Source organism: Protomyctophum bolini (genome assembly GCF_963924005.1).
Source record: "Protomyctophum bolini genome assembly, chromosome: 20".
NCBI classification, from domain to species: domain Eukaryota; kingdom Metazoa; phylum Chordata; class Actinopteri; order Myctophiformes; family Myctophidae; genus Protomyctophum; species Protomyctophum bolini.
In genome coordinates, this window is record NC_137881.1 from 22655796 (window position 1) to 22679890 (window position 24095).

At 44.1% G+C, this 24095-nt stretch overlaps 1 protein-coding gene and 1 long non-coding RNA gene across 2 annotated transcripts in view; both read left to right on the plus strand.

The window, feature by feature from the left end:
• LOC308335551 overlaps nt 1–18329 on the plus strand; it is a 522414-nt gene extending 504085 nt beyond the window's left edge. Inside the window, exon 2 of the long non-coding RNA XR_013966041.1 lies at nt 16449–18329. This is a non-coding gene — a long non-coding RNA (uncharacterized lncRNA). The remainder of the gene's footprint in view (nt 1–16448) is intronic.
• Nucleotides 1–18329, plus strand: part of arsj (arylsulfatase family, member J) — a 31779-nt gene extending 13450 nt beyond the window's left edge. Inside the window, exons 2-5 of the mRNA XM_080792603.1 lie at nt 12666–13086; nt 14079–14458; nt 14755–14953; nt 15296–18329. Of these exons, the coding sequence (XP_080648729.1) occupies nt 12666–13086; nt 14079–14458; nt 14755–14953; nt 15296–15706 (1411 nt within the window). The 3' untranslated portion in view covers nt 15707–18329. The remainder of the gene's footprint in view (nt 1–12665; nt 13087–14078; nt 14459–14754; nt 14954–15295) is intronic.
• Nucleotides 18330–24095: the final 5766 nt, after the last annotated feature.

Genomic DNA, 24095 nt, shown 5'->3' on the forward strand with positions numbered 1-24095 from the left:
TCCACACCACTGAGTTGCAGCGTGCGGATATGCTACTTTTGGTCTGCGAGACAAACTCAGACCAAACATCTGTATAACTCACAGTTTGGAGAGTAGGAGGTGGAGGCAAGGACACTGACCGCTGGAACTCCTTTCACAGTCAGCCCCTGTACATGTGATGAATGCACAATATGTGTCCCAGAGATTCACAAAAGAATGGTTCTTTTAAAAAGGCTGCAAGAACAAGTATAGCCCACAAAAGAACCGTCCGCCCGCTGTGTGCACCGAGCAACATCTCCAGGTGCTCCTCTGAAAACCAGCCCAAAAACGTTATACGTGCACCCCTGTTTATAGGACTGTGTCCCTGACCGCGGCCTCTTCGCTGTATCGCTCCCCCCCCACTCATGCCTCGCATGGTTTTAAATTAACAGCATCCCTGAGGCTCCACTCGTACTTTTTTAAAAGGGCTCATAAACGCAAAAGACCTACAACTGTCCTTCAAATGCCCTCCCTCTGACCTGCAAAGATATGAGGCCAGGGAGGAGGAGGAGGAGGGGGAGGGGGGGAGGGGGGCCCTATTGGCGCGTTCCCCTCCTGGGACATCAGTTTTTTCCGCAATGTTTTTTGTTTCTCTGAACCATTATTACTTGCTACACACCCACTTTCTGCTATCTGATAACAGCTTATAGCTCGCGCACACAGGCACACACACACACACACACACACACACACACACACACACACACTACACGATCTACAAGCTCGCTACAAGCTCTGCAAGCTCGCAGCGCATCACGCTTGAAAACACACTTGTCCCATACATCACCAAGAACATGAGCAGCAGGGAGATCCGTGGGAATTCTCCCATGTTCCACCTTGTGCCAGGCTCCACGGAGGCCTCCAGTATAGGCTGGACTGATCTGTGGAGACAGATCACACTTTGCGTGACATTTCCCATTTGCACGGTGCTATACCAGCCCACTGCACCCTCTTCCCTTCTCACAGTGCTGGAAAGTAACTTCACTCAAGTACTATACTTGAGTGCAATTTTGAGAGGTATTTTTTTTACTTCTACTCCACTACATCTCAAAGGCAAATATTGTACTTTTACTCCACTACAATTGTTTTCTTCCGCTGCCTTCTCAGGGGAGAGAGAGCGAGAGAGAGGGGCCCTGTTTCATGTGTGCACACAAACACGCACGCACAGATGCACGTGTCGTAACAAAACATCCCACATGTGTGTTATGAGTATTGGTTTCTTTATGTTCTCTGTGGGTCTTTTAAAAAATTGGGGAAGAAAAGGTTAAAAAAGGGGAACAGAGTCTCTCTCTCTCTCTCTCTCTCTCTCTGTGTGTGTGTCTCTCTCTGTCTCTCTCTCTCTGCAGTTTTGATGCAACACTGCAGGACAAATAAAGAACAAATGGAGTGAGGGCCAGGAGGAGTGGAAAATGGTCCCTGATCGCAAATGAAACAAATACAGATACTACTACTAACAATAATAATAATGTACTGCAGACCAATCCAAAACTAAAGACATTTTCATGAAAAAAAGAAAAGAAAATTCAGTCAGACAACCCACGAATAGATTTAACCAATATTTATTATAGAATGAGACTACTAGCCTAATATAAGTGTGCATACGATATTAAACTTGGCGTTAGGCTCTGCTGCATTTTCTCCCTGCTCGGCGCGATTAAACACCATCGTAAAACATGGGAGATATATATACAATAAACCCCCATGGGGAACGTAAATAACAGAGCCCACCGGTGGTGCTGGGGTGGTGGTGGTAGCAAACATCACATAACAACCAGGAACCATATGCAGAGGAAGGCAGGAAGAGTATGCAGACTAGTGAGCTTAAGTAGCCCGCCCAATTGGTCAGCTGACTGCCACATCAGCGAATGACGTGTGGGACTTGCACACACTTATACGCCCACATAGTAATGCAACATGTTAACCGCTTGAGTATAGTATGCACCTTTGAGCACGGCATGAACCCCCTCGAGTATGTCTGCCTGAACTGACTCCGCAGGCTATGCTCCATTTATGGGCAAAACGAGGAGGGCACTAACTAATTGCTCGTAAAAATGGCAGGAGAGATAATGGCGATGGAAAACAAAACCTTTTGCAAATGTGGAGATAAAAACTGTAAATTTGCAGTGTGATAAAAGATATTGTAAAGTAAACAATGGTGGGGCTGCGTAAAACCAGACCCGCCAACCCACTTTTTAATAATTTCTGTCCCACGATTTGCAACCCATTTTTTCACCCAGTGTCAATTACTTCTATTCATGAGGAGTCCAAGCTGCTTCTTTTCACCTGACTGGGGAAGCCCAGCTGGAGGTAGCACGTGGAAGGAACACGTTATTCCGACCAGTTCCATTCCCCTCCATCAGGCGCCCCGGCTGGCCAGGGTGAGGTAGTTTAGAGACCATGATTACTGCCTTTTTTTGTGAAGGTACCTACCCTATAGGGGACACGGGGAGAACATGCAAACTCCACACAGAAGGGCCCTTTCACCAACCCCACGGGTATGGGCTTGGATGACGCGGAGGAGAGAGCACGCACCCAGCGTGCTCTCTCCTCCAGCAGGATTCAAACCCAGGACCTTCTAGCTGTGAGGCGACAGCACTGCTGACTGTGCCACTGTGCCCCCACCTGATGTATGCTTGATTGTGCATCGTGTACCACATGAGTCCAGGGGCCCTATTTTTACTTAAGACACGCAAAATAGGGCCCCAGAGCTGTATGGCTGGGCCATATGACTTTAAATCAGTAGCACATTTTTTAGCACTCTTCTTCTTTGATTATTATTATCCCATTAAAACCTGAGGCTGACTGTAAAAATGTCTTCTAAAGCATAACCGTTTTCTGAAAAACCTATTTTGCTATATGTCATTGCTGTCTGGTATTAAACCTCTTATATCCATATTTCTGGCAGATGCATAAGATGATACAAAGCTACACCGTGTATTTGTAGCGTTATATCTTTGTAGCTGAAGTTGAAACCAGCTCAACTGTTTTACAGCTTTGTAGCTGTTGCAGCTTTTGCAGCAGCTACAAACATCGGATGTATCTTTGTATCTTCATGTCGCTGGCTTCCATTGGAAATGAATGGTAGTATATTTGTATCTTCATGTCGCTGGCATAATAATAATAGCAATGTGGTTGTACTGGTCAGTTCCCAGGTTTTAATATGTGTCTAGCAGGGCGTTGCCAAAAAAGATCATTCGTCCTCAACGGACCTCTCCTGCACAAATAAAGGCTAACATAATCAAATAAATGCATTCAAATCCGGCCCTATTTGAGCTGTAAACAGTAAAACACAGTGTGGACATTTCCAAGCCGTCAGTGTTTTTGCTTACCCAGAGACGCGGATGTTGTGTTCAGTTTTTATTACCATCAACATGCTGGATGGATTCATATTGCATCACACAATGGCACCAGAGTCCGAGGAACAATACCTCCTCTATTTCCCGTGTGTGTGTGTGTGGTTGTGGGCTCCTCAATAGAAGCCCACCCCCACCCCCCGGCTAGCCTAGAGAAGACCACCGAGTGATGTGAAATCTTTCCATGGCCACATGAAACCAAGACTCTGCCGTCAGTTCTGCCGCGCTGCAGCGGTCTCGTCCGTTTAAGCGCTGCACTCATTGACCTGACCAGCAAGCCGCCCTGCGTTCAGCGGAGATGTATCCAATTCACCGCATCTCGCTGCTCTCTCTCTCTCTCTCTCTCTCTCTCTATCCCCGGGTGCATGTGCCATTTAAGTAACCCTAGGAAGATCTTCAAGCAGAGCGGTATCTCCTCTCTCCGTCTTCTTTTAGTGGCGCCATGGAAAGTAACCAAGTACATTTAATCAAAGTTCTGTACTTGGGAACGTCGAAGTACCTCAAAATCATACTTGAGTGTGTCCATGTTTCAGTACTTTATATAATTTTACTTAATAACATCAGTTACTAGTTCCTTGGCAGATTTGGATTATTATTATAATATATAGGTATCTCTCACGCCCTAGTTTATACTTAAGCTAGTATATAGAGTTCTGCACATCTCGTCTCTTTCTCTCTCTGTCCTCCAGTCGAACAAAAACCCTGAAAAGCGTTTCAGAATCCTCTTCATCTCTCCGGCTCCTTCCCAAAAGACTTGGGGAAAGAATAGCAGTCATGGAAGAAGTACTCTGATTTTATGTTGTACTTAAGTAAAAATAGCAACGCCACAATGGCCTGTATTCAAGAATGCAGAATGTCCTATTTTACCCTTTTAGTTTTTTTCGTTTGTTTTGTTTGTTTTCAAAATGGGTCAAAATCTTAAAAAAAAAATAGCTCACATATCACGTCGCATTGTGATCTTGTAGCTACGTCAGCCATTTTGGAATAAACTAAATGGGGCTTAAACCTAAACCTACAACCAAATGACAGTACTGGAGTGAAAGAGTACATTATTTGCTTCTGAGATGTAGGGGAGTATTGCACCTTGCAGGCGACTGTGGAGGTCTGAGGACGACCTAGAGAGGGAGAGAATTGTACTCAAGTCATTTAATGTATTGATGTAGTTACTTTCCATCCCTGGAAGGAAGCCAGTGCACGGTTGTGTTAGAACCACTGCTGGTCAGTACATTAGTAGCACATTATTATACAGTATTCTTTTTCCCCCCCATAAAATATTAAACGTTTGCCACCAGGTGTGTTGTGAGGAGCGTTACCATGGAGAGAGAGAGTGTGTGTGTGTGTGTGTGTGTGTGTGTGTGTGTGTGTGTGTGTGTGTGTGTGTGTGGCAGGAGGTGGAACACTGTATGCTCATAGTTCACTAGAGTGTGTAAGAGGGCAAAATAGTACTTACAGTATTCATACGGTTTACCATGAATTCACTTTGGCATGTATTGCTTCTCCCCCCCCCCCCCCCCCCCCCCCCCTCTGTGCCACACACACACACACACAACAGGCCTTGCACTGGTTGTGTGCTCAGCAGTTTGTAATATTTGAGTCAAAGCTTCAGGGCTGAAAGAAGTAGTAATGATAGAAGTAGTAATATTTAAGTCAAAGCCTCAGAGCTGAAGGAAATGGTAACGATAGAAGTAGTAATATTTAAGTCAAAGTCTTAGGAGTCTGGGCCCCAGGACTGATGGACGTAGTAATGTTTGTGACAGGGCCGATATACGTCGTGTTGAGCACCTAATGAAGTGTGAAACCCCAGAGAACGGGCCCAGCAGCAAGTCATCAGCTAAGCAAACTCACCAAATTTCTCCTGTCCTCTGGGGCGTCGTTACCACTTCAGCTGAAACAGGGAGGGCAGTCCTGTCCATGTGCACAACCCAAAGCATGTAAAGAAACTTGGTCATTTGATGTATGTATTCTATTAATCCACCTATAATGTTAAATTGCCTCGTTGGAGGGACTAACCATGGACGTCAAAAACACAACGTCCGGACTTGGCACAAAATACTGTTCATATAGGCCTGCCGTGATGCCGCATGTGGGTCTGTGGCTGGAGCCCCAATAGCCCCATACCTCCCGCACTAATGGTGCCCGGCCTTGAGTCGGTCGGATACACGGTTGTCCAGAGCCGCCACAAAAGGTTCTGGTCAGGCTCTGCCAGTGGACCTAATGAGACTATAAGTCCCCTCACCTGTAGAATTCCCAGCCTCTGCCTCAGCCAATTGATTGCAATGGCAACCCCACACCTGCCATTTGATTACTTAACCAGTCCACTTTTCACAGTCAGTTTGCACTCTTCAGACACAGACAGACAGATACAGATATCTCCATATTCAGTATGGGCACAAAAGGCACGCAGACAGATGGTTAAAATAGCTGGTGCTATGGGTATTGCATACTAGGTTCCCAACTTGCATCGTTCCCAAGTAGGCCGATGTCCGATGGGCACAGGTCTATTTATACTTAATAACAGTACTGGAGAAAATGCACTTAGTTACTGTACTTGCCAGCACTGCTCTTCACCCCTGCTTTTGGAGAAATCAAATGACAGCCAGGAGAGGCATTCACCCTTGTGTCCCTCCTGTGGTCAGTGGTGTAGAGCTTAAATTGGGTGCCGTGGCACTATAGGGTTCTGTAACCAAGTTCATGGGTATTGCAGAATACTTGGAATTTATCAATATCACTTCAGTTTAACCACTTGAACTCCATCATCCCTATAGAGGCTATGCGCATGCATAAAGTCAATGGCAAATCGAGTGGCAAAGTGAGTTTAATGTTGTTTAACATTGTTTAATACAATCAGATCGGACATTTCTGTTTGGATGTATCGGCTGTCAAGGCCAGAAAGTAGTTTTTATGCCACGCGCATACTCTCTATTTTGGTGAGAACATTCACCAAAAATAGCCGATCTACAAGAGCATGTACATTGTCTATTTTTGGTGAAGAGATTTAGTGTAGCTTGAAAAAGCACACACCAAGGGAAGTGCAACTCAAGTCCATTTGGCTCAGTAGGGTAAGTGGTTAAGTAAAAGTAGCAATACTGCACTGTAAAAATACACTGTTAACAAGTAAAAGTACAGTATGCAAAACATAAAAAATCTTTTAAGAGCCTTTCAGACGGGGCCCGCCCAGGGGAGCGACACACACTCTTTAATAAACCATAGGTGATCTACATCTGCTTCAGCTGTGTCAAATCATTGTCCTGTGCGATGCGCAGAAAGAAGTCCATTAATTGACTATACTCGGTAGTAGTCGGTACTTAAATATTCAAACACTTTGTCTAAAAGGATTACACCAAAAAGGTCCTTGGGGCCTTGTTTCCATTGGGGTTCTATTGGGGTTCCTGAGTTGAACTCTATCCAGCTCTTTAATATGTTTTTTTTTGTAGGATTCTGCATTTGCGGGAAGAGATCCTAGCGGTAAATCACTGGTTTTATCGGCATGTTGATGTCTTGTACACACTGCATAGCCGTTATGCCGAGCACCGTAAAAATCCACATCGTTAATTCAACTCTTGAGTGTAAAAACCTCAGGAGTTTTTGCAGCGCTGCACTATAAAATCATGAGTGTTTAATTCTACTTGAAAATTGACCCTTATGGGTCTATTTCTCGCTCTACAAAGTTAAATGAACACTTTTGTGGCAGTTGCGGTGCTTTGCTTTGGCTCTGCTCCCTCGGGGTGCAGAGCCAGTGGAGCTTGGATAACTCCTGGGGGATCGTCCAAAACCCTGGAGCCTCGTCTTTCAGAGCGTAAAACCCAGCTACTCATTTTCACTACCGCTCTCTGGCTAGTGGTGGAGAGTAAGTGATTACTTCAGAGCAATTTTGAGGTACTTTTGCTTTAGTTGAACATTTTTATATATTCAAGAAACACCACAAACACGGACAGACTCTCCTCCACGTAGCACAGCTGGCTTAGGACATCCCTCCCGCTCTCTATGATTTATAGGTTCATCGAAGACTGGTTTGTGCATACTTCAACCTCGTGTGCGGAAATCTGCCACGGGAAGTTTGAAGATAACCATCCTTGGCAAATGACCTGCAATTGTCCTGTATGATTTGTCATAAGAAAAATAGCAAACATAGGCGAGCAAGCCCACCTCAGAGCAAGTAGACAGACATTCTACTGATGCTAGATTCTTGGTTTGTCCATACATTTTCAAAAATAGTAGAAAATAGCATATCTACAAACTTTGTGATGTGTTGTGTTGAGTTTGTAGATCAAATATTTCCACTATTTTTTTTAATAAAAAAAAACCCACAATTAAATCGTTAATCACAATTATTTGTGTGACAATTAAGTGTCAACTTAAATTTGTAATTGTGACAGCCCTACTGAACTGCATTTACTCCAGCATGTGACTAGTTTTTCCGCCATTGATAGCCCTGCTGGCTGTGTGTCAACACTGATTAAATTACAGGAGGAACGATTGAAAACCACTGTAATCATCTTGACATCAGTTTCTAATTGATTAGTTTCTCTCCTGTGACTTCTCAAGGCTCCAGGGGTAGACAAAAAACATGTTCTTCTCTGTTTTTGTACTCCAGTGAGCTGCTGGCATTTGATGTATGGCTTAACGCCGGCCCGGAGAGATTTCATAAAAGTGTGAAAACACTTGTGTGATGTCTGGAGGAGAGTCACCCCTGTCAATCAAATGAGTCACTGTAGCATATCTCTGCTATCGGGGAGAAACCACCTACCTCCAAAATGTCCATTTATCAGGAAATGAAAAATATAACCTTTTCAGGAAATGAAGAAAACCCTATATCTTTTTAAACAATGCAATACTGCCTCATTTGGTATTGTGACTTTAGATATTGTCAATTACTTGCATGAGAGGGGAGAGGTGCAGGAGGTGCTTTAACCCATTCTGGGCGGGTGTTTTAACTAAGCATTATGTTATACTTTAGCTATTGAAAAATAGCAAATCTAGCAAATGTAGGTCTGCTATTTTTGAAAAATCATGAAAATGGGGCACAAATCTTTGAATATATTCTTTCAGAGACTTTTTTTTTTAATTTCGACGTCTGGTCTAAATGGGTTAACATACAGTTTGAGGGTCAAATCCAGTTAAGAGGGTTTTTTTATACTCGAGTAACATTTTTAATGCAGGATTTTACTGCATATTTCTCCATTTACGTGAACTTGCTTCTTCCAGCATATTCAGACAGACAGACATGAGGTCAGAGGTAATGGTACCTGGTGTGTAACTACAGCAGTGTTCCAGCGCTCCTCAGCCGCCGGCCTCCGTGCCAGCAGGCCGGGATGTCGCCGTCATGGATTTGGACGGCGGTGCACGTTTTTTTTTGTTTAAAGAGGCCTTTTGTTGCTCAGTCCTTCTGTCTGGAGGAGAGACTGGCCAGGAATCTGTCACGGTGTCAGCGGAATGGCTTCGCGAAAGGGATCCGTCGTCTGATTGATTGTGCTTCAAAGAGTCGTAGCTGTGGATATTATTGTGTTCAGTGCAATTGAAACGTTACGGTAGATTTGTTGGATTAATGAAAACCTTGCTCTGATTGAAACCGGTGGTGGAATGCAACTAAGTATAATGTACTTTACTGTACTGTACAATTCTGAGGTATTTTCCATTTCCAATGATATTACTGATACTCCACTAAATATCAAAGGCAAATATTGTACTTTTACGCCACTATAATTATTTGAAAACTTGAGTTACTATTTACTTTGTAGTTTTTCACTTCAGACCTGTATATGCAGTATGATTGGAAAACTACGTAGTCTGATTTGAAAAAGGTGCACTCATTTTCTGAAGGATTCGAGCCGCAAGAGGCGCTGAGCGAGGTTAGGTGTGCAAGGTTCCATGCCGAACGTTGCGTTATGTCCTGATAGGGATAGAGAACCACTGTACGCTAAATGGAACAGAGGCTTATTAGTATCATCGCCGGTAACACCTGTGAAGGAAGTAGGAAGAGCTTATTATGTGTGCATAGAGCCCATTCTGAGCCCGTTGTTGCGTGACCACATACACGTTGTATATGTCTGGACATGTCTGTTGTCACGGCTCTCTTGCAAGCTCACAACACAACACCGCAGCGGCACGTGTAGGGTTGGGGTCCAGAACCCGAGGAATTCAACATTGAGAAACCGGAATCACTATTGAAATTGTTTCCTGAACCGGGTTTGATCACACTGTCAGAGCTTGTGATGTGCAATTGAAATGGGGGGGACTTTAAAATGTCATGGACAACCATATCTGAGTGACCCGTCTTCACCAAAGAGATTTGCTATACAGGCAAAATAGGAGGAAACCAAATGATTTATGCCAAATGTATTGTATTCTATATTTTCTTCTTCAGTCTATAATTCAGTATATAACCTGTAAGAGTCCAATTGGTTCCATTTGTATACACTCTCAGAGTTACAGACTTGTAAGGGTCCCATTTGGAACTGTCTATTATACTTCAAACTTCATGGTTGAGAACCACTGCTCTAATAGGAAGTCTCTGTATTTATTCAATGGATAGATCTATGTCATTCTCCACATCACTAATAACACTAGTGTGAGGCTTGAGTCAACACAGCTCTGTGCCAGCCAGCATGGCCTCTCCTCTCCTCTCCTCTCCTCTCCTCTGCTCCTCTCCTCCATATGGAACTTCATTAGCTTCAGGTCACAGGTCTGCTTCCTGGCCCCCGCTGTGAGTGACAGCTCTTCATTTTCTCATCAAGCCCTCATTCCGTCGGGCTCCTCCCTCCTATGATCAGCATTACCACCAAAACACAGACTGTCATGTTGATGTTGGACGTCTATGGAACACTGCGCTGAGAGTTTGTGTTGCCAGGTTTTGCATGCAAAATAAGCAACCGGGTCTATGAAAAACAAGCCCAAAAGCAGCGACTATAGGCCAACGGAGCATTTGAAAATTGCAGATCTACAAGTTCACAAGATTTTGTAGATCTGCTATTTTCAAAATATCTTGAGAATCAAAGGGGGAAATGTGGAATGTTTATGAAAAAACTAATCTTGATTGGTGGTCCTTAATTGGATAATGGCACAAAATGCATTAAATTGGGGGTCCTTGACGTGAAAATGTTTGAGAATTAGGTTTCAACAACATTAGGAAAGAAGCTCAACTTAGCAACTACACTTTAAAAACAATCCGAAACTACCAATAATTTACAAGTAACTTTACTGGAAAAACAAGTCTAACATTGCTTATAATAAGCAGACATGGCAACACTGCACCAGACGGGCACTGGACCCACTTCTGTCGTCTCCCCCCTCTCTCCTCTGTCTGTCTCTCTTTGTGTGTGTGTGTGTGTGTGTGTGTGTGTGTGTGTGTGTGTGTGTGTGTGTGTGTGTGTGTGCATGTGCGCGCGCCTCTGTCATCTTATATCAGTTAGCGTTGGATCACTTCCATTGTAATTAGAATGGGATTGAATAATGCATCGCAGTAATCTCCCTTCACAAAGCCTCTCTGTCTCTCCTCCACAGGTTTTAACCTCAAATGGACTGTGAAAGCATTCTTTCACGAGAGAAAACCGAAATATTGGATGCATTTTATAAGGATTACCGGCAACCGGTGTTTTGGTTTTATTTTATTGAAATATCATACAGTAGCATGTTAAAAAACGGCATAAACATAATTCATACTGCCCATGACCCACTTATTCTCTCTGAGCGCTATGTGAGCGTGTTTACGTGCTCTGTTGGAAGCCCTGGGAGTAGCAGTGTAGAATAGAACAGTGGGCAGGCCACTGCCTCTGAACACTGTGGTCTAGTGCAGTCATTTCTAAACATGGGCTTGCTTTTATGGGCTGCTTTTATGGCTCTCTAGTACCCGTTTATTTATTTTGATTAGATCAAGGAATAGGGTTTAACCTGTGATGTCATTCGGTACTTTTTATTTGTGTTTTATCTATTCACTTGGTCATTAAGGTCCACAGAATGAGAGGCCTCTGCTCTGCCGGAAACATCGCGAAAAAAAGTTATGGCCATTTTTGTATACCACACCATAGACAACCAATAGGCTATAAGGCAAAATTTCCCAAATTCTATCATGCTTTAAGTAGCATGGGACAATTGTAAATGTCAAACTAGGGGGTTTTCATGATTCTGAATCCATTCCAAGCATTAGTTTTGCACGAAAAATACTCCTTGGCTGGCAGAGCAGGCCTCTCATTCTGTAGACTTTAATGTTAACTAAGTGAATAGAGAAAAATCACACCCATGAGAAGTGAGGGGCGCTAATATATTAAAGTCTGACTCATGTTGATTAGGTGATGTGATGGTGATGTGAAACAAACATTAAATTCTCTTTATTGTTAATGGCATTTAATGTTTGTGTTAGGGACAAGATGACAATGATTTTCCCTTCATTGTCAATGGCGTTTTTAAAACAAACATTGAACTAAAGACAAACATTGAACCTGTATATAGGAGGGGCTAGCCTCTTTGAGGGGCGCCCCTCAAAAACACAAATAAAAACACAGGTCCTGTCCAATTTTGGGTGACTGGCTCCCCGGCTAAAGCTGCTTCTTTTCACCTGGACGGGGGAGTTTCTCCGGCCGAACGTAGTGCATGGAAGGAAGACGTTATTCCGACCAGTTCCTTTCCCCTCCATCAGGGGCACCAGCTGGCCAGGGGGAGGTAGTTTAGAGACCAGGATTACTGCATGATCTTTGTGAGGGTATACCTACCCTAGGGGACACGGGGAGAACATGCAAACTGCACACAGAAAGGCCCTTTCGACAACCCCGCCTCGGGTATGGGCACTGATGGTGCGGAGGTATTTTTCATTTCCTGAAAAATGAACATTTTGGAGTTAAATGGTTTCGCAGAGATGTGGACACAAAAGGTTTCTTTTTGGGAACTCCTTCTGTAGTGTAAGGAAGGGGAGCTCTTAAACGCTGTCAGTATTCAGCAGTGTCAAAGTCATGCCACATTGAGTTGCTCCACGTGATTACACCACATTAATTTCCTATTAGTGTCAGCGGAAAAGTGTTTAAGGAGACCTCCTATGGCCTCGCAGGTTGGAGTGTGGGGGAGGAAACACTTTGCTGAGCCTTAAAAAAAATTGTGCCACACTGCAATGCTTATCTGGACTTTTTGAACATAAAAAACAAACAACCTTGAAACTGAATTATTTTGATTTTCAAATAATCTCTTCTGGGGGTTCCTCGGCACAACACATATTCAGATGAGGTTCCGTCATTTTGGGGGTCCTCCATGGCACCCAAAAAGAGAACGTGATTTACCTTCCTATTCTGTCCTGTCTGTGTGTTCCAGGTACCAGATTCACACGGGCCTCCAGCACTCCATCATCCGCGCCACGCAGCCCAACTGCCTGCCCCTGGAGAACGTCACGCTGCCCCAGAAGCTGAAGGAGGCGGGCTACGCCACGCACATGGTGGGCAAGTGGCACCTGGGCTTCTACAAGCGCGGCTGCATGCCCACGCAGCGCGGCTTCGACACCTTCTTCGGCTCGCTGCTCGGCAGCGGCGACTACTACAGCCACTACAAGTGCGAGGGGGCGGGCATGTGCGGCTACGACCTCTACGAGGGCGAGGAGGCGGCGTGGGAGCAGGACCGCGGCCAGTACTCCACCCTGATGTTCACGCAGAAGGCCGTGGGCATCCTGGCCAGCCACGACCCGCGCACGCCACTCTTCCTCTACCTGGCCTATCAGGCTGTCCATTCGCCGCTCCAGGTACCGTATAACACCTGTTACAGTATGTACATTTCGGCCATTTGATCAGATCTACAATCTCACAGTGCGTCGTGTTGCGACGCACTGTGAGCTTGTAGATGTGCTATTTAAAAAAATATATTTTTTATACATTTGAAAACTTGAAACAGGACATTCTGCATAATGGGTACTTTTCGTACTTTAAGTGTATTCTGACCACAATACTTTGTACTTTCACTCGAGTACATTCTGAACCCCAGGTCTTTTATGCGTAACAGTGTGTACTCCTACGTACATCGCAGTATTGTAGTACAAAAACAAAAAGTGAGTACTAGAGTGCACATAGTTCATCTTCACCTGCTCATGGCTCAAATGTCAAATAAATAATAGGCCTTGATATGAAAAAGGTTGAAAACCACTGGTAACCAACATTTATGCAGTAGCCCACATGTGCAATCAATCTGTTTGCGTGAGAGTGTCTGTCTATGCCCCAGTTTGCTCACTCAAAGAAGTGCCACCCCGGGGCTGCATTTGGAACTACACTGCATGACCTAAGTGCATGAAGTGAGGGGAGTGTGTGAAGTGAGTGAGATGAAAAAAAGTGCATGACATCTGACAAACTCAGTTGGCAACAACTGTATATATTTTTGTTTTGTTTTTGAAGCCCTAAATGGATTAGCTCCAAAGTACAATACTGATCTGCTAACTCCAGCAGAATATGGACAACACATCTAAAAACCAAAGGACAATGGGCTTTCTCTGGCTATATCATATTACTTGCTTGTCTCTCTTGGGTGGAACATTTTCAGGATTCAAAGCAAAAAGTAGCAAAAGGAACAGATCTACACACACAAAAAGTTAGAACATGGAGATGAGAGGTTTCTGCCCGTCAGTGACAACATCATACTGTATGTCTAGTCATTGTTTGATTGGAAAGAAACTTTGGGGTAGACCGCAGTTGTTTTCTTAATGTGCTTAGGCTATATACATAACGATGACTCATCATTCGACAGGTGCCCGCCCGCTACCTGGAGCGCTACAAGAGCATCCCCAACCTGAACCGCCGCAAGTACGCCGCCATGGTGTCCTGCCTGGACGAGGCGGTCCGCAACCTGACGATGGCGCTCAAGCGCTACGGCTTCTACGACAACACAGTGCTGGTGTACTCCTCGGACAACGGCGGCCAGCCGCTGGCGGGGGGCTCCAACTGGCCCCTGAGGGGCTCCAAGGCCACCTACTGGGAGGGGGGCATTCGGGCGGTGGGCTTCGTCCACAGCCCCCTGCTGGTCAACAAGGGGACCAAGTGCCGGTCCCTGGTGCACATCACAGACTGGTTCCCCACCCTGGTGACGCTGGGGGAGGGGACGCTGGACGAGGACCTGAACCTGGACGGGTACGTAGGGATGTGTTGCATGGAGGCACGGTGGTGCAGTCTGTAGCACTGTTGCCTCACTGCTAGAAGGTCCTGGGTTCGATTCCCGCAGTTCTCTCCTCCGCATGGGGTTGGCAAAAAGGTGACTTTCTGTGTGGAGTTTGCATGTTCTCCCCGTGTCCTCTAGGGTAGGTACCCTCACAGAAACATGCCCAGGATTACACTAGACAATTGACACTGGGTGAAAGAAAATGGGTTATGTACAACATGTAAAAAATTATCAAAAAATGTATTGATTATTCCGACCCATCCCCTAGGTACGATGTGTGGGAGGCCATCAGCGAGGGCCGCCCGTCCCCGCGCCATGACATCCTCCACAACATCGACCCCATCTACACCAAGGCCAAGAACGGCTCGTGGAAGGCGGGCTACGGGTTGTGGAACACGGCGGTGCGCGCCGCGCTGCGCGTGGGACACTGGAAGCTGCTGACCGGAGTGCCGGGCTACAGTGACTGGGTGTGTTATGGAAACGTTATATATTTTTTCATATCAAGGTCCAAATAACGATCAAAATAACAATTATTTTACATTATTTAATTGTCTACTTCTTGTAAGTAATGCAGATGTTTAACAAATGTAACTCTTGAGAGTGTAAAATTAAACCAAATGGACCCGTAAGGGTTAATTGCCCAGCTCTATTGGCCTTTGTCTTTCACAATAATGTTGGCGTGAACAAAGGAATCGCCTGCTAGCCTGAGAGCTAGGGCTCACCTCTACAGAGGTCCAGCACGAGAAAAAAATGATACAAAACTCATTCAGATGGAAGGAATATAACTTAATATTTTTCTACCCACGCAGGTGCCGCCGCAGACCTTCTCCAACCTGCTGCTGACCAACCGCTGGCACAACGAGCGCGTCAACTGGGACCGCGGCAAGTCCCTGTGGCTGTTCAACATCACGGCCGACCCGTACGAGCGAGTGGACCTGTCCCAGCGGCACCCGCACATCGTCAAGAAGATGCTGATGCGGCTGGCTCAGTACAACCGCACGGCGGTGCCGGTGCGCTACCCGGCCAAGGACCTGCGCTCCAACCCGCAGTACAACGGCGGGGTGTGGGGGCCGTGGTACAAGGAGGAGAGGGACAGGGGGACGGGGGAGGAGGAGGAGGAGGAAGACGGGGACAATAACCTGCTCTCCAACCACCTGGCCAAGAGGAGGCGCAAGAAGAAGGCCAAGAAGAGGAAGTTGAAACGGAGGACGGAGGAGTAGCCATAGACGTATAAACGTAGACGCCTCTTCCCGGCTCTGGGCCGTCTGTATCTCAACGGAAGGCAACATGGAGACAATGGGAGGCAATGGTGATACGTGATTGCATTGGCAAGCTTTCCCAAGATTCCTCGCGAAGCATATAGGGGAAGCATAACGGAAGAACGGTAGGCCAAACAGAGGTGTGTGCCTTCAAGATTCCACTTGACTTCCTCCTCCCGTTGAAGACCGGTCACTCCAACGAACTGCAGCAACCAATGAGGCATCTCTAATTTTTTATATCTATGGGAGTAGCTTCTGTTTTTGTTGCCATTTCATTCCTTTAAAGGTGCAGCAAGTGATATTTTTTATTCTGATAGTAATCATATAAAGTGTGGGTTCCGTAGCGGGGGTATCGCCCCCGTCTTTCCAGCAATTTCATCCAGTCGGGAGAAACAAACAAACAAACACCTTTTTGCCATTTCAAGATTCAAGATTGAAGTGTTCTCTGCTGATTTCTTTATGTCATTAGTTCAAATTTCGCTTGTTTTTCCTGTATGAGTTCTCTCTCCTGATTGGATACTATTGGTAAGACTACCTGTTTTCAGTTTATTAATCCATTTTGGGCGGGAACCACTTTTGGTGTTGGAAAAATAGCAGATCTACAAGCTACGAGCTTGTAGGTCTGCTATTTTTGAAAAATCGAAGAACGACTGACATAGAAAACTGTCAGGATGTAGAAGACATTTTTAGAATCTGATCTCAGGTCAAAATTGGTTAAAGAGATGGGGAGACCCGTTACTGAACACTATAGCAATGATTACTATCATACCATAGAGCTATATATAGAGATTTTTTTTAACAAAAAACAATATCGCTTATCCTTCCTTTGATGTAGAGTGAAAACAGGAGGGGGCCTAGTATAAGGACCTGGGGGATTCCGGACAACTAAGTATATAGGGTTTAAATTCTATGTGTGAAAGACTTCAGAAGACTTTGTCTCAGGGATATTGACGGACATCCTGCGTCTCAGGAGTGTCTTCTTTCAGACTTTTCTTTTCCCCCCAGTTGGTTTCAGCTGGATGCTTGTTTCTTCATGGACTTGGAGGCATTCCAGAAGAGGTGCCCCTCCCCAGAACACCTAGGACGAGACCCACTTCAGTACCGACACTGCTGCCGTGCCCCCCGACGTGACGAATGACACTTTTCACTGCACGGTACCACCTTAAATCTACTCTGCTTGCTTGGAGTTGAGGCATTAGATTTATTTCCAGATTGTGAAAATAGCCGATCTATAAGCTCACAATGCCTTGCGACGCAAGCTGTTGTGAGCCTGTAGATCAGCTATTTTCAAAAAGTTTGCCTCTTTCTAATTATTTGACAATTTGGCCAATGTTTGACCAGTTGTTGTTGATTACGTTTGATGCAGTAATGGTCTGTTTTCATATCCATCCTTAAATTGTCACTTTACTGTCATCTGGGGACGCCCCAAAAATCATCTGGGTACAGACAGCCCCTGGGGGTTATACATGAAATATTGGCTACTATACTTTTGCCCACAAGTAGAGTGGAGTTGACTTGGGACCATTCAGTGGAGAAGTGCCATTATTAAGACCTCAAAATGAATGTTCGGGGCATTTAAAGAATGTTTTATTTTTCTAGATTATATTGCATGCTTGAACTCTGGTGACTTTTGGATTGTTACATAGATTTATTATAAGTACACGCAGAGAGAGAGAGACAGAAATGCATAATCTCACCAGACAGCGCTGTGTAGTTCGGCGTGAGAAAAATAAAAATAAAAAAGAATCAAAGAAAGCATAGTTCTATGATATTATATAGCTGTGGATTGAAGTGTTTTGGCATCTTCAAAACAGATGTAGGATTTATGTGATGTAATGATTGCTGTGTGATTTACTTTAGGTTTCATGAGCACAGCCTGTGTGTGTTTTATAATAATAATAATAAGACTGTTTTAGAGCTGTCTGGTCTGGCACCATGCCAAGCACCATGTAACCGTTCCCAGGTGAGCTTATACAAGCTTAGCCAAGACATGCCCTATACCTGCCTGCCTCTGATAGGGTTTCTGCCAGAAAGGTGGCAGAGCCAGGTTCAAATCACATCCCAAACTGTGCTGGAATGACTTTGATAGCTCAATAATGTGTGATCTTCTTGGGAACATAGAACCTGCTGTGGTTACACCACAGGTGTAAACATAGTTTGAAAATTGCAGATCTACACGCTCACAATGTGTCGCATCGCAAGCGTGTAGATCAAACTAGTAACTAAAGCTGTCAAGTACGTAAATGTAGTGGAGTAAAAGTACATTAATTTATTTTATTTTCTTTTAAAGTTAGGTTGAGGCATAGTGTTTGTGAAGTTAAGCTTAGGGTTAAAGTTAGGTTCAGGCATAGTTTTTTTCTGAAGTTAAGCTTAGGGTTAAAGTTAGATTGAGGCATATTGCAAAAAGCGCACAGAAGAAGTTGGACACGACGAGGAAGAACTGCCAATCACAGCGACTAACTGGCCAATCACAGGCTTCAACGGCGGGACTTGGCTAAACTGGCTTGGGAATCGTTAGGTCACAGGCCAAGCTGAATGTACGTACGACCAACTAACAAAACAAAATAAAAACTCCAGACACAAATCCCCCTCCTCCGCTTCTCTCTTTCCATCTCCTGCACTCTTTCTGGACTTCGCTTTTATCAGACCCGGCTCTCTCGTAATTTTGTCATCATTCTTTGTGACAGGAAAAGTATTTTCACCAGTGGTGGAAAAAGTACTGGAATGATTTACTTAAGTAAAAGTAGCAATACTGCAATACAAAAATCCTCTGTTACAAATAAAAGTCTAGAATTCAAAAAATTCTAAATGAAAAAATGTACAAAAGTATTTGTATGAAAATGTACTTAAAGTACTCGCAAGCTTGTAGATCGGCTATATTCAAATTGCCGACATAATTTATATACACTGTAGGGCAGAAGTGGGTAATTATTTTGTTTTTAAATAATAATCCAAATCTACAAAGTAACTAATAACTAAAGCTGTCAAATAAATGTACTCTGTTACTTTACACCCCGTGCCTCCGCTGACACGTGGCTGCGTTAGCACTGTGTATTCATGGGAGTACTAAAACGCTGGCCCAGTGCCATTATAAAGAGCTAAATCCTTTGTTGCCCTCCTTGAAAAATAAACGTTCATCATTCAAGCAGTGGTGGATGAAGAAAGTAGCTCGGATTCTTTAAAAAAAAAGAGTAATATTAATAATAATACTCTGTCACAAGTGGTTCTCAAATTGGATTCTATGGACTCAGGGTTCCTAGGGTTTAGGCCGGGGGTCTAAATGGACACTTACAGGTCTGTAACTGACAGTATACTACAGATGGAACCAAATGGCACCGTTGGGCTCCATTTGGTTTCATTTGATTTGTATACTGTCAGAGTTATATAAGGTCAATAAGGAGAGACCTTGAAATCTAAAAGTTTGAGAACCATTGCTCTATACATGCAAGTAAAAAGGCCTGGATACAAAAGTATTGGCATCAAACAATTGTTTGTCAAAAGAAGCCACGATGTGCTGCGATGCGTTGTGACCTTGTAGATCTGCTATATCTGCTGTTTAAGGCATGTGCAATAATCTAAATCTGCAAGAAACTTGTACAGTATTCAAATAATTGTAGGGAAGTACAAGTGTTCAAACATGGACTAAAATAAAGTAAATTCCACCAGTTTTATTCATGGAAAACACCCTAAAGCTGTCTCCGAGCTGTGATAGGATCTAAATTCTTTGTTGCTGTACTTAAAAACATAATAACAAACATACACTCCGTCATGCTAGTAAAAACAAATGTGTAACTATATCAACTGGGTTGGGCCTGCTGAACGCAAGGGTATATCACAACAGTACTTGTTCATATAGTACAGTATGCCTCGGTTGGCCTGGCAACGCATGTAAACAATCCCCAAACTCTTAATGTTGACGGTTGGTTGAGGCATGCCCTTGTTCTTGAGGTAAGCCCCACATTAGTTGCTTTTTATTCACAGCAGGCCAATCTGTCACTTTAATGACAAGTAAATGACTTTATAGTCTTTATAGTCGCCAGAAATAGCTTGCGAGCTAACTACTATGGTATTGTTTCTGTTGATGAAACCCGTTTTTATTTTTCAAGTTCCTTGCAAACTCCTCCTCAAACTCTCCTTGTGCTCTCATAATTACAAGAAGAACCCTATAGCTTCTCTACTCTGGTCATGCCATATAATGTAGTGGGCGAACATTCTGTGAAAATATGGGCAAACGTTCAGTGGAGATCGCCAATTTGCAAGCTCATGGCGAGCGTGCAGATCGACTATTTCCGGTGAAGAGATTGGGTGAGATTAGGTATAGAAGAAACCTGGGGGCTGGGGGGCACCTGTGATCAAAGTATATTGGGTTGACATTGTTTGTACTTTAACTGTTAACAAGTCATATCCCAGTCTAAACAGGTGCATGACACTGTTCCCGGTCACAACATCACACCTAGAAACCACTGCGTTTACAGTACTGGTTCTGGTCTGGTTTGGGGACCACCAAGGGGTCCAAATGGTCTAGCTGTAACTCTGAGAGTGTACAAATGGAACCAAATCCATTTGGTTACAGTACATTTGTACACGTTCAGGTAAATTAACGCTGAATATTTTCAGTGTTCCAGTATAGTTAGAGCCATAGAGTACAGAGTTCCAACATTGAGGGTGGAGAGATCAGCCTGGTCACGTCCATCTGTAAACTCACAAGTTTACAGACGAGGGGGTTTGGACCACTGGTGGTCCCTGGAACCCGACATTGAGTACCAGTGGTTTATATGTCTACACGCTACCCCAGTGCAGCTCCAGCTGGCTGGAGGCAGAGGGTTTGCCCGTGGAAACAATTGCCCGGGCAGTGAGCTCTTCTTCCCCATCGGAATCCTCCAGACCAACTCGGATCCCCCTTTGCTCTCAATTATGACCCCAGCCAAGTCATGATCTCAGCCCCTCTCGGCATCAACCCCGTCCCAACAGTGGCTTGAATGAATCCCTGCTTTAAAAACTGAAACAGGCTCCCTTACATCTCTGACTTGTCTAAATGCAGAACAGGTGGAAGTTTAATCCCATCATACACACTGGCTCTCCTAAACTATTCGCTCACGCTGGCACAGAGGCAGTGGTAGAAGAAAGTACCTGGTCGTCACAGTGCATAAGTTGTTTTACTTGGAAGTAAAAAGTACTTTACTTGATTTGTTTATTTAGATGGGACACTGCATATCCATTGACATTACATGTGAATGCAACGTAAATACAACCGATTTAGCAAAGATGCTATAGTTTACATCTGCAGTCCCCACACAAAACATAAAAACAAAACGGGCAGACAGTGGAATGCATTTCATTAGGAAACAAAGCATCAAAACATACATACAAGAACAATGTACAAAGGTGTAAAGTGCATCTATATGGTTTAGAAGCTTTTTTATAGGGCAGAATAGCGATACATCTACAATCTTGTCAAATAATTGTAGCATAAAAAGTACAATAATTACACTAGGTATATGCCTATAGTAAGTAATAATATGGACATATGTAAAAGTACCTCAACATTGTAATTAAGTGCAGCACTTGACTCGAGTAAATTGTCAGTGTCGGGTGAAAACACAAGCAACGATATTTATACCTAGTTACTATGCACCACTGCATTGGACCAGGGGCGAGTATCTTACCTAGTTACTATGCACGGCTGCATTGGACCAGGGGCGAATATCTTACCTAGTTACTATGCACGGCTGCATTGGACCAGGGGCGAATATCTTACCTAGTTACTATGCACGGCTGCATTGGACCAGGGGCGAATATCTTACCTAGTTACTATGCACCACTGCATTGGACCAGGGGCGAGTATCTTACTATGCACGGCTGCATTGGACCAGGGGCGAATATCTTACCTAGTTACTATGCACGGCTGCATTGGACCAGGGGCGAATATCTTACCTAGTTACTATGCACCACTGCATTGGACCAGGGGCGAGTATCTTACTATGCACGGCTGCATTGGACCAGGGGCGAATATCTTACCTAGTTACTATGCACGGCTGCATTGGACCAGGGGCGAATATCTTACCTAGTTACTATGCACCACTGCATTGGACCAGGGGCGAATATCTTACCTAGTTACTATGCACGGCTGCATTGGACCAGGGGCGAATATCTTACCTAGTTACTATGCACGGCTGCATTGGACCAGGGGCGAATATCTTACCTAGTTACTATGCACCACTGCAGTGGACCAGGGGCGAATATCTTACCTAGTTACTATGCACGGCTGCATTGGACCAGGGGCGAATATCTTACCTAGTTACTATGCACCACTGCAGTGGACCAGGGGCGAATATCTTACCTAGTTACTATGCACGGCTGCATTGGACCAGGGGCGAGTATCTTACTCATGGTTAGTTACTATGCACGGCTGCATTGGACCAGGGGCGAGTATCTTACTCATGGTTAGTTACTATGCACGGCTGCATTGGACCAGGGGCGAGTATCTTACTATGCACGGCTGCATTGGACCAGGGGCGAGTATCTTACTCATCGTTAGTTACTATGCACGGCTGCATTGGACCAGGGGCGAGTATCTTACTCATGGTTAGTTACTATGCACGGCTGCATTGGACCAGGGGCGAGTATCTTACTCATGGTTAGTTACTATGCACGGCTGCATTGGACCAGGGGCGAGTATCTTACTCATGGTTAGTTACTATGCACGGCTGCATTGGACCAGGGGCGAGTATCTTACTCATGGTTAGTTACTATGCACGGCTGCATTGGACCAGGGGCGAGTATCTTACTCATGGTTAGTTACTATGCACGGCTGCATTGGACCAGGGGCGAGTATCTTACTCATGGGAACCAGATTTTACAATTTTTATTCTGAAGTCAGCAGGTTAATCTGCACTCCACCGCCATAAAACACATGGAGCCATTGATTGATTGAATACTTTATTAACAGTTTTTGAAAAAAGTATAGTGGCAAGTGGCAAGATACAAAAACAAAAGCTTTAATTGCTCCATTGTGGTCCTGTTTATTCAATTCATAAAGACAATAGGGGGGGGGGGGGGGAGACTTTCTAGGATCAGTTACAAATTGAAGAGGGGTACTCTTTTTGTAAATTTACTTTCACTCCACTAAATTTCAAGTGGAAATAATTTGTACTGTATTTCGAGGATGGCACTCTTCGGATCCAAACTTACAAACATATGACTTACTTGCTGTTAGGCCCTATTTCAAATATAGCTTGTACATTAGATCTGCTGTTTTCGCCATTTTATTTATTTATTTTACTTTTCAGATTTTCAGTCTTCCTTTTTTTTAATTACATGTTCTAAATCGGAATTTGTACATTTGGATACTTGAGTATTTAGCTTGGATATACTATATACTTTACTGTCATCATAAAACAGTAAACACTCCGTTCACATGGAGCAGAGAGGGGCCACCTTCGCTTCATTAGGCTCCACAGCAGAGAATTACAGCGGATCAAATTCTTATTGCAGGAACTAAAGCTAAACGTCCCGCTGAAAGCCCCCGTCCCCCCCGTCCTACAAGCTCCTTTGTTTTGCCGCAGACACATTTAAAACCCAGGGAATTTCTTCAGGGGGAAATCCACATTTGCTTTGAATTACACACGGCACTACAAAATCCCTGTTATGGGAACAAAAGTGATGGCATCAGCCTCGCTGAGACCCAAGAGCTATAGAGGCTGCATCAAGCGTATCGTCGCAATGTTGAGTGGAAACCTTCTACTGTATGTCCAAACGTATTCCTTTTTGGAAAGTGGAAAAAAATAACCCTTGTTCCAATGGATCAAATGCAGTTATTATTTTGTCACACAAGCTACTGTTAATACTTTTAATTGGGTACACATGTTTATGAACTCCATAGACATTCCCAACCAATTTCAGTTGAAACTCTCACAACTCTATTTTCTTATTTGTATTTTTGTTTCTTTCTATGTCCATGGGTTTGTAATTGTATATGTGATGTTGCTGTTGTGTGATGTCCCTGGATGGGGGGGATGGGTGGTGGGGGAGGTGGGGTCAAAATGCTATACTCAAAAGTCAAAATGCTTTACATTCTGTCTAAAACAATCAGAAAATGAGACAAATTGAAAGCTGAACTTTCAAAACTCTTCAGAAATAACTGTGGTGTTCTGTGAGCTTTTGCGTGACCCTCTTGTATGACAAAACAGACATTTTCTAAACCAACATAAAACAGCAGCTATGAACACTGCAGTTATTAGTTATTATAAACCACATGGATGCTATAGCATCACATTTCTGGTCATGTTGTGATAGGCAAACATTCAACAAAAATGGGCAAACATTTTCGATTCTCGATCCTCGAGCTCAC